This window comes from Cydia fagiglandana, chromosome 15, assembly GCF_963556715.1.
Source record: "Cydia fagiglandana chromosome 15, ilCydFagi1.1, whole genome shotgun sequence".
NCBI classification, from domain to species: domain Eukaryota; kingdom Metazoa; phylum Arthropoda; class Insecta; order Lepidoptera; family Tortricidae; genus Cydia; species Cydia fagiglandana.
The window spans coordinates 5,630,463-5,642,537 of NC_085946.1; the positions used below are offsets into that span (position 1 = coordinate 5,630,463).

General features: G+C 37.7%; 1 protein-coding gene across 1 annotated transcript in view; it reads left to right on the forward strand.

The window, feature by feature from the left end:
• LOC134671245 (activating transcription factor 3) overlaps positions 1–7,153 on the forward strand; it is an 83,728-nt gene extending 76,575 nt beyond the window's left edge. The window contains exons 4-6 of the mRNA XM_063529049.1: positions 1,416–1,574; positions 4,794–4,952; positions 5,679–7,153. Of these exons, the coding sequence (XP_063385119.1) occupies positions 1,416–1,574; positions 4,794–4,952; positions 5,679–6,182 (822 nt within the window). The 3' untranslated portion in view covers positions 6,183–7,153. The remainder of the gene's footprint in view (positions 1–1,415; positions 1,575–4,793; positions 4,953–5,678) is intronic.
• The last annotated feature ends 4,922 nt before the right edge of the window (positions 7,154–12,075 follow it).

Sequence of the window (12,075 nt, forward strand, 5' to 3'; positions counted from 1 at the left end):
AAGTCCTCTTTTTTAATTTTCATTTCACAGATATTTGTGACACAGCATCGTGGCATTCATCCATTAAAAAAAACTAGAGGCAGTATTTGCTTTATGGTTCGTAATGACACTCTGCCACTACGCCTATAAAAAAAAAAACAAAAAACAATGTTTGCTATAATTTGCAGTTTTATTTGTATAAAATCAACATAAACTTAATAAATAATACATTCTATAATTTTAAATTATTAATTTAACTACACAAATAAAAACATTTAAAATATTTCATCTAAACGTTAGCGGTAAAACGGTCTACTCAAACACGCGTAGTTATATTTTTTAAATTGTTATGGAGGTAAAGTTGAAATATATTAATTCTGTTTTATTGGATTTATGGTGCGTTGTTGATTTTTTGACTTTAATATGAGTTCCGACGAAATAATGAAATTAATATTAATTGTAATCGTAGGTGTTGGAATTGGCAGCGTAAGCAGAATTGATTTTAAATAACTTGCTGCCTCTGCCGCCAAGTCAAAGACGAAGTATGTATATGGTTGCTTATGGCAATTTCATTATTTGAGAAACTAAGAAAAATGGCTTACAGTTTATTAGAAACAGTTTTGTGGCATATTTTATATGAATGTAACTACAAATTCGTCAACTGTGGAAATTATACTTATTTACTCCATGCATAAAGCAACGATGTATGTGAAACATGATATCAATATGAAAGACTATGTAAACTTATGTGACGAAAACGACAGTCAGACGGATACAAGGCGAAAAAATCAAAGATACATGAAAATATACGGGTAGTAAAAATACACGACTCGTGTAAAACATACGCGTGATAATGATATAGGTACGTGTTGGTTATATTTTGGGTGTAGTTTACTTTTAGTTTTTTCTATAAATAAAACTTGGGTTTCGTGGATTTTTTATTTTATTTATTTCATTGCATGTTTGAGAAAAGCACTATACATACCTCGGCGAGAAATGGGGTTGCCCGCGCTCAGACCTATCCGGCCTCGCTTCGCTCGGCCGTCTATATGTCTTCGGCCGGCAACCCCTTTCGTCCCGGCCTCTGTAGTAATGTACTATTATACTGTATAAATAGTATGGTAGGTCAACGACAGTTTTTACCTAAAGGAGTTATAAGCATTTAATTTAAGGCTTCGTCACACAGGCGCGTTTTCCGGGCGGGCGGCGCGTAAGCGGGGCGCGCCACTTTTACATATACAGCGCTCACGCCCGCCCGGAAAACGCGCCTGTGTGACGGAACCTTTATACTCGTACTTTTCTAGATACTTTTGCTAGTAAGGGGAGACATTAAATTAATCTTGGCAGCCCGTAGGATATTTGCAGATCCCATACTTAATGACACCACCGAACCGACTAACAGAAAATCCTATAATACCTTTGTTTTTGCCTTACAGACTTGCTCGGAACTAATAAAGGCTGGTTTGAAGCTGTCCATCGAGTCGAAACGCAAAATGTCCGGCAGCGACACGGACATGGGCGTCAAGAGGATGAAGAGGGAAGACAGCGACGAGGATTATGACAGCAGTCACACGCACACGACTAAAAGCGAAGGGGTAAGCATTTGAAAGTTTTGAAACGCGGCTGACATTATCAGCAGCATTCCAGAAGAGTGTCGGGTACGTGACGCAGTAAGGTAGCACAAAGTTCTGACGAAGATTTAATAATCTCTGTAGCCAAAATATAACGCACATCTTTTATTACCTACACTTATCAAGCTCTATTCTAATGAATTATTTAGCATTATTATAATTTTATGGACATTTAATTTTCTTTTCTTTCAATTTAAGAGCTGGGCTCTTGTCGGTGCAGCGTGATGAAGATGTCTCCACCTTGGTCGGTCCAAAGCCAGCCCCTTTGTGTCCTGGTACGACACGGCCCCTACATGCTCCTTTACTTGGCTCATATAGCTCTTCCTTGGTCTTCCCCTCCCTCTCTTTCCATTTATTTTCCCTTCTATAATGTTTCCGATGAAGTGGTCGTGTCGTAACAGGTGTCCTATCATTCTTCCTCTTCTATTTTTAATAACACTCATTAGACTTCTCTTTTCTTTCACTCGCTTTAGAACAGCTTCATTCGTAACTCTTTCAGTCCAACTTATTCCTTCCATCCTACGCCAACACCACATCTCAAATGCTTGTAGGTATTCTTCATCTCTCTTATTTAGCGTCCATGTCTCACATGCATATAGTGCGATGGACCATATATATGTTTTCATAAATCTCTTCCGTATGTTTAAGGATATACGTGATTTAAAAAGGTTTTTCTTCTTATAGAAAGTCTGCTTAGCCATTGCAATTCTTGCTTTTATATCTGGAGTACATCGTGTGTCCTCTGTTATAATACTTCCCAAATATTTGAAGTTCTTGACTTGTTCTATATTTCTTCCCCTTATTTTTAGCTCACTCTTTATATTACCTGTCTTAGACACTTCCATGAATTTAGTTTTATTGTCATTAATTTTTAGTCCAAATTCTTGAAACACTTTATCCATTGTATTTACCAACTTTTCTAATTGAGTGTTGTTATTGGCTAAGGCTGCAATATCATCCGCAAACCTAACAAATACTACTCTCTTTCCATTTATTTGAATGCCCTGCTCTTTTACTGAATCCAAAACCTTTAGGATGGCAGCTTCAATGAACACGTTAAATATGAGTGGTGATAATGAGCATCCCTGTCTTACCCCCTGTTTTATTTTAGCCATTCCCTTTTCATTATCTACTTCTATAATTGTTTCTTGTTGTCTGTATAGTTCATATATTATCTTCCGATTAATTGCCTACCAATTAATGTAATTATGTGTGTTACAAAACCGGCTTGAAGAAGTCAGTTTAAAAAAAATCAAAGTAGAGTCAACAGTTTGAAAGCTACTAACGAAGCCAGATCTAATAAGTAGTTAGTAGGTTAGGTATATTCTTGTGTGCAAACTTACATTAAAAATTGCGTTCGCTGCGTTGCGTTCGTTAAAAAAATCAAAGGAACTTTAATCGCTACCTATTGATTTCATACATTTTACCTTTTCGAATTTCGGACCAACTGACATAAGAATGCGCAAAGTTTAAATTCAATTTCATCCCATTCTGATAAGATTTATTTTCGCGTGTCTATATAAAGTAGCCGTGGCGATTAAGGCGTTAAATTGATCTAAGATTAGTTATCTTATCTTATCTTATTGTTTTCGGGGGCCCTTGCGGATACACTTCGACCCATAGAGATCTTTTGTGCAATGGCCCCCTAAGATTAGTTACTGCCGATTAAATACCACCTCCTGATTATTCACTGAAACTACAAGGTGTTTACTTTGTATTATCTCTTTGGAAATCAGTTAAATATATAACTTACTGCACGCTTGACCTTAAGCATAAAGGCAGTAAAATGTTTTATGACTAACCTAGTCCACTACTCGGAATAGACAGAAACGAACGATTGCGAATATCTTAACTAGCTTTAATGGCTACGACGGCTGCATTGTAATGCACGGTGCTATTGAAGTTTTATAGCATCGTGCAAAGAAGGCTTGATTATGAATGCACTAAATATTATTCTCATGGCTTGTTAGACTCATCGCCTCGTGAACCAGTATAACCCCGGCTACACACATTAACTATAAATCGTAGCGATTAATCTGTGCAGTCCGATTTGCGCAGTTTTATCTACCGTGTGTATGAGAAATCGTTACGATAATCGACAACGATTTGTGGCGACAACGTGGTCTATGATCAGGCTTGCAGTTGCAGTTGGGCCTCTTTATAGAAATGCGTCCATACTTTAGCATATTTGCTTCAGATCACGCGCTTAGTTAGCAATTAATTAGTAATACAAGATTTTGCTTAAAGCGCACAATCTACAGCAAAAATCCATGTGCACTCACATCGCATTCGCTAGACTTGGCTAGACCTTTAAGTAGAAGATTAGAGGGCCAGGTTGAAAATCGTTTTTCTAAATTCAATTTCGTAGTCTGTACTGCTGGCCTAGCCAAGGTTACAATCGCTATCGCTTCGACAACGAAAAGCTTGACGTCTCTCTATCACTCTTCCATATAAGTGCGACAGTGACAGTTGCGTTTCGATCGCTACGGAGCGTAAGCGATTGGCATCTTGGCTACGCGGCCTGGTTCCTTCGCCAGGTTCGCCTGGTTCGTTCAGGTCACCGGAAGACGCTGGATGCGGGTCGCTTCCAACCGGCGCGTATGGAGATCCAAGGGGGAGGCCTATAATGTTCAGCAGAGGACGTCTTATGGCTGAGATGATGATGATGATGACTGGTTCATTAGAGGCAATGCACTGGGCAATCGATTTGAATAACCGCCGCTACGTGTGAATTCACTTCCTCGATAGTACGTGGTTGTAAAATTACGATGGCGTCGGAATAATTTATTTAGGAACAAACAGCACCTGCAGCAACACTCTTAACTGTCCATCGGTGGACCTTATGCCTTTGTTATAAGGTTTACAGATGGACAGTTAACAGTGTGGGCGATGGTAGTTAATCACCTCATTTATTTGCACATCAGTCGCATTGAGTATTCTTAATCTCTTACAGGATCTTTAAACTTGATAAAATCAAATCAAATCAAGAACAAACAACTAATATTTGTGTAAAAGATAGTATGGGCTCGAGCTCCTAGCAATTTTAGAGCCTCTTCACTGTTTGGCCCACATCCGTATATGCAGCGGCAATAACAAACTATTCAAACTGAAAATTTTGACAGAAGTATTTCACTGTTCTATATTTTTATAAATCTCATAACTAAAAGGGTGTTTCCTCCTCAGCTTACACCCGAAGACGAGGAACGGCGGCGGCGACGAAGAGAGCGGAACAAAATCGCAGCCACCAAGTGCAGACTGAAGAAACGGGAGCGCACCGTCAACTTGGTCTCTGAGAGCGAGGTTCTTGAGAACCAGAACATCGACCTGAAGGCGCAGTTAAAGGTATAGTATATGCCACCATTTCACTCAAAAGACGCTCAAGCTACAAGGCCTGATGCCTTCCTCCAAACTCCTTCTTGATCGCTACAAAAGGGAGCCATTATGAACTGTAGGGAAGCAGCATAGAAGTTCTGTTTATAGGGTAGATATAGGCAAAGATTAATTACCACAATTTCAGTCAAAAGACGCTTCTTTCTTAGCTGGATATACTTAGGCCTCGCACAAGTTTTCTAGGGCACATAAGGCATAGGCAAAGATCGCCGCTTCAAGATGAGACTTCCACTCGCTAAAACGCTCTTACATTAAATTTTTCCCTTTTGCCCGTTAATTTAAAAATTGTACCTACAGATAATTTTGCAGCTGATACTTTGCCCTCCTGGACAATGACTTAAAGTCACAGAAGGACACATGCCATTTATCACCTCAAATGCCCAAACACGTTATGTTATGGCTCAAGTCGTTAAGATAAGCCGAGATTGGGCTGGAAGTAGGGAGATTATGCGGATATTTACTTGGCTTGTTCACTTATTTTAAAACACAAGTCTGGAGCTTAGATACTTATATGTATACCGTTTCTACATGGGTTGTGAGAAAACAACGAAAACCAAGATGTACAACGTATCACCCACATATTATTTTATACGGTCATTAGGTACAATGTTGAAATTATAATTAAAATAACTATAATGTTTTTTAAGTTAGAATTTAACTGAACTTTTATCTCTTCAGGACCTGGAAGTGGAGAGGCGGCAGCTCTTGGAAATGCTCAACGTGCACAAAGCCTCGTGCGTCAAGAACGGAGCGCGGGCCTCGCCCACGAACCATGGCTACAACCTCGTCCGCTACGACACCAACACATTCCCCGCCTTCGAGCAGAGCCCCTACATCCGCCCCGAGTCCGCCAACATCCTCGCCTCGGCCACCAGCTTCCCCGGGGAAATAGAACCCATCGCGTCCATCGAGCCCCTCTACATGTCCCAGATCATGGAGGGCGACTTCACCCGGCCCGACAGCGTGCTCAGCCTACAGACCAACCCTGACGCCTTCGTCACGACCGACGGCTTCATATCCAAGACCACAAACCTCCTCGTCCCGATCGAGTCTGAACAAGAGTACTACGATGCGGAGGCCAACTACAACCTGAGCACGCAGCAGTGCCATACGTACCCCGCGACCGTCCCCGACTCGCAAACCAAACTCAACAACGGCCTAAACGACGGCTGCCTGGTCTAACCTCTCACGAGTATACGTATGTTTAAGCATTGAGAAATTCGGAATAGAGCGTCATCACCGTTGCAACTTTTACTTCACTTTATTTCTTTGTCCAATGTGATAATTTTTCATAACTTTGTCTTTGAAAGTGAAGTAAAAGCTGCCCTTTGTTCGTATTATATAGAAATTTAAGCTAAAGCAGGGATGGGAGGTATATTTCGAAACGAAGTCGTATGTCTACTGTGTAGAACAACAGCGTAGATTAGTATGGTGCCTGTATCGCGTATGACGAGTGAAACTAAAGGGTATTGGCGAAAGATTACTCCGTATAGGTAGGTATCAACATTTTCATTTCAAATATTTCGACATTGTGACCATTTATTTATGTTATGTTTATTTTATTCCGCGTTGTGAAATAATAAAATTATTGCTTAACACTTCAATAGAAACTGTGAAACAGTTGATAGGTAGGTACCCCCTATTTTATTTTTACCTAGATGTTTAACTCTTAACATATGATTAGGTACCACTCGATTATTTTTTTCAAGTTAAATAATTTTGCTTTGATCTGTTTAATAATAAGTTTACTGGTTGAGATCTGATTATGTGGTGCAATATGAGAAATGAGATTAAATCGATGAAAGTATCTCATGATGAAAAAAATTTGCACGTTATGAATTTGTTTTGTTGATTAAAGTGTGTAAGTATGAAATATCTTCCACAAAACAAAGAAAAAACCTAAAATATTATACATCACATTAAAATATTTTATCTTCCAATAGATAAATAGAATAACAAATACCTCCCGTTGATATTCCGAAATTATATTGTATTGTTGCTAAAATATATTCACAGATTATTAACGAATAGATTTATAAAGATGAAAACTTACATGATTTATATAAGTAGATAAGTGTTGTAGCTATACAAAAAATAATATTAGCGAGTAAGGTGCTTTAATACAAAATACAACATTTTATGGCTTTATAAGTAAGGCATCGAATAATATGTATTATACTACTATACTTATATATATATTTGAATGTATCTTCGGTATGAAACATATATTTGAATTCGACTAAACTGTATTCTCCGTTAACCTTTTCGACGCCGTGTCAAACACAAAAGCGCGACGCCACGTCACCGAAGTGTCAAAACTGAAATTGAACTTTATGCATATGTGACCGATTAATCAGTCTTTGGCGTTGAACCTGCGGATATATCCGTCATTGGCGTCCAAAAGGTTAATTGAGGCGACGATCAGGGCCAATTTCTTTTTCATTCTAGCTAGTTACGTTTATGCAAGTGTGAAAGAGATTACGACCCCTGTTGTCACTTTGGTTTGCACTTTGCAGTGACCTAGATATCCTAACAAACCGTTTTCTAGCTACTAGGTACAGATAGAAGAATAGGAACCTATAACTAAGTTTAGCTACACGAACTTCTAAAGTTGCTAAGTAATGAAAAGAAGATCGTAGTATGTTAAATTTAAATATTTTAGCAGGTACAGTCAAGGAATTTAAATTCCGACCCATTTCGTACTTTGTCACAGTGACAACCGTATGAGGTCTCTAGCGGCTTTCATATTGATTGTCACTGTGACAAAGTACGAAATGGGTCGGAATTTAAATTCCTTGACTTTACCTACTAAAAACGTAACAGCCAGGTTCCTTCCAAAAATCAGGGCTTTACACGATATTTATAAAGAAGGTACTTATGAATTTTGATTCGAAATATTTTTGAAAATTCAAAGCCTAATTTTTTCACATAACATGCAAGCTGGTTTTGAGTAGGTCTTGAAATACAGTGTAGCAAAAGAATGAGCCTTACATATTTGTACAAACGAACATGCTATAATAGTTTATTATGATATGGTGCCTTTGGTTTAACACAATCAGGAATAAGTATTACAGTTTTGTTGTGAAATAATGTTATATTTTTGTACTATTTTACCATATTTAAGCGATAAATGCGATTGTATCTGAGCTACCATTTGTTAAACCTTTAAACGCCACTCCTATCGTACGCGGCGTGTCATTATGAACCTTGTGGGAATGCACGAAGGTTGATTTTGGGTTGTAACTGGGCGCGTCACTTGACGTCTTTAGCGGACTTAGCGGTCAAAGAACGTTATAAGATAACCAGTTACTTTTCAACAAATAATGAGATAAAATATTCATTGTGTAGCCAGTAACCGGAATTATTGCTTTTACCGAGAAATAACATTTTACGAGTACGTACATTTAAGAAATAAATCCGTTAATTTACCTCTTAAATTTTAATGACTGGACAAATTGTGTGTTGCGCGTAAAACTCAACAATTTGTTCATGTATGGAAACTTATGAGTTAGAATGGCAAACATTTAACTTATTGTTATCCGCAAAGTATATAATTTGTACCGTGGAAATTCTGTACTCTGTGCGTTTGTCATTTGACTCAAAAGTTTTTCCCCTTAATCAAAAATATACCTAATGCTTTAAAGTTTTTCCCCTTAATCAAAAATATACCTAATGCTTTCTTTGTTAGTAACATAAACTACGGGGTTTAGGTATCTACGGTTTAAAAAAACCACCATGAAGCCAACTCCGGTTCACAATACCTATAATACGAATACTTACAATAAAAATGCTTTTAACCGTTTGAACGCCAAGAACGCCTAAAATCGTCATTAGTAGAAGGCGTCACAATCACAACTCCAAAAACAAGCAACACTTTTATATCACCCATGATGTTGGCGTGTGTCGGTTTAAGTAAATGGCGTTTAAATGGTCAAGTTTCGTTAATTTGCATAAAAAGTTAATTTAAATAAGATGCACGTGATAACATAGTAATGGTTTAAGTTCACTTTAGCTCAGATACATGGTATTGCAGACCAATACTGACAGCAGTGCCTTTCGCGTATGGAACCAGTGCCCCTAGTCTTTTGGCCGCCGAGCCAAGTCGCGCAAGCATTTATTTTTATATTGTTGGTAATACAAATACATTGTGATAAAAGTTAACTTAAGCGTAGGTACACTCAAAAATACCTATTTATTGACAGCACAATTTTTAAGGGAATGTTATTGAATTATGATTTCTCTTGTTTAACAAGAATGTTAGAAACGCAATGAGCTTGAATTCCGTTTATACATACGTTTGGTTTCAGACACTATTTTTGCTAATATTTCTTTTTTTTTAATAATTTGGGCATTAGATATAAATATCATATAGTTTCATATTTTTCACTTTTGTCATATTTGAATTAAATAGGGTGATTGCTAAAGTTATTGGCCACAATAAAGATGCAATTGGTCTTAACAATAAAGATGCAATTGGTCTTAACAATAAAGATGCAATTGGTCTTAACAATAAAGATGCAATTGGCAAGTTTCTTTCTGATTTGTTAGAAGTGTGCCAATTACTATAGCAGTCACCCTAACTTGTGCAAGTGTACATACAACTTATACGAGTAAAGCTCATTGCATCTTAGAAGTGTGAAGGTACCGTCACAGTAATCTTACAAGTAAGATTAACTTTAGAGGGTATAGTAGCGTATAAGAAAGCTTTCTGTCTAAGCAACGAGCCGGTTAAGTTTTCGACCTTATTAACATATAAATAAAGTTCAAAATGTTAACCGCTGTTGCTACTTGTACCGCGTTTTTTTGTGTTACTAAATTATCTGTCCGAATGGTCAATTTCAGGGTGCATAGCCAAGATGCCAATCGTTCGCTTCGTAGCGAACGATACGGTAATCTCTCTCTCTCTCTCTCTCTCTCATTCTTCCATATTAGTGCGACAGAGACATTTGCATCTCGATCGCTACGGCGCAAACGATTAGCATCTTGGCTAGGCAGCCAGAACAGATAAATTGGTATCTTTGCTCTTTGATATATAAGTATAAAAAAAAAGTAACTACTTTTTCATGAATTTTGGTTGTTATATAACTGCTAGTATTACACCTATTTAAGAGTTATTGTTGTAATATAGATGTATCTATTTATATTCCTTACTATTAATTATAGTTCTTGCATTTTGAACGATGGTATAAACCCCTTGGTACATAAACGATTACTGGAAATATCGTATTGAAATGGAAGAACTATAAGTCCCATTAGTCCCATACAGATGTAGTGCATAATTATTTTCCTTCTTATTGTCACGGAAACGTACAAACGTGTCTTGCTATTTCAGTCACAGTCGGTACAAAAAGTACTAAGGTTGACTGAAGTAGCATGACAAATACGAACGTTTCCGAGAAAATACGATGGAAGACAATTATGCACCACCTCGGTACCATGTACAACTATTTAATACATCTTTTTATGTCTATTATTAAATCATTATTATGCTTCTCTGTGAGTCAGATGGAATGAAATAGTACTGTTTTTTTAAGGATATATTTTTATAAATATAATATCACATTAAGGATGCGTTTCCACCATAGATGTGCGAGGATGTGTAGCAAAAGTTGTATTTTGTTATCAATCAATATATCGTCCAATAGAGCTGCGCTGAGCGAGGATAGGTTAACGCAGTGATTCTATTGGTTCATAGCGGCCTCCTAGCCTAGTCGGTAGTGACCCTGCCTACGGAGGTCCCGGGTTCGAATCCTGGTAAGGGCATTTATTTGTGTGTTCGTCACAAATATTTATTCCCGAGTTATGGATGTTTCCTATGTATATAAGTATTTATATATTATGTGTGTAGGTATACTATATATATCGTCGTCTAGTACCCACAACACAAGCCTTATTGAGCTTACTGTGGGACTAGGTCGATCTGTGTAAAATTGTCCTAATAATATTTATTTATTTATGATAACAAACACATCCTTCGCTACACATCCTCGCACATTTCTGATGGAAGCGCAGCCTAACGTACACATTTGGTACTATTTGTCACAAAGTGATTCTCATTATAAATTCTGTAAGACACATTGTTGAGACATTTTAACGCAGTTGTGAAATGTATATAGGTTTTGTAAGTGTTGTAAACATCACTTGTACCTGCTTCTTTAAACAATAAGACAGACAAAGCAAAATTATTGTGCTTACAAATATTAAAAAATAAATCATATATTGCATTATGTTATTATGTTTCATTACATTTCCCCTGATTTGAACACATTTACACTTTTAATAACAAAACAGTGAGACACAGACATATTAAATATATGTGACGTTCCACGGCAAAAGGTACCTTATGGCGGCTGGCGCTTACGTCGCATAGCGCCGCAATAATATTGGAACGGCGTTAATGATAGCGTAAGCGCCAACCGCCATAAGGTACCTTTACCTGTGGGACGTCACATATTAAGAACGGGTCACTTACGTATTTTAAGTCCTAAAACGCTCGTCATGTTTCACTCCGTACCGAGGAGTGTCATCAGGAGCTTGCGTTCACGGTGGCGGACCGGCAGACTGCGGGCCGACTTAAAATACGTGAGTGACCTGTACTTAATATATTTACGAGTAACACATTCACACTTACGTAGTTTGCGGCTCAATAGTGTGTATTTATAATAGAAAGTTTACACTCAACTAAAGTAAGGACGCGAAGCACGAAGAATTTCGCACATTGACACGCCATTTCCTATCTCTATCGCACGCGTATAATTATATTGCTGTCCTGACGATGATATCAGCGGTCAATGCAAGTCATTGACACGCCATTTCCTATCTCTATCGCACGCGTATAATTATATTGCTGTCCCGACGATGATATCAGCGGTCAATGCAACTGTACTGTGCGAACAGGGCAGCAACATAATCATGCGCGTGCGATAAAGATAGCAAATGGCGTGTCAATGTAGGAAATTCATCGCGCTTGACGTCCTTACTTTACATCAGATAATACGCCGTAAATGTGACTGTCTTAAAATAAAAAAAATATTGAGAAGGATAAATAAAGATATGTAGTGAAAAAACAAACAAG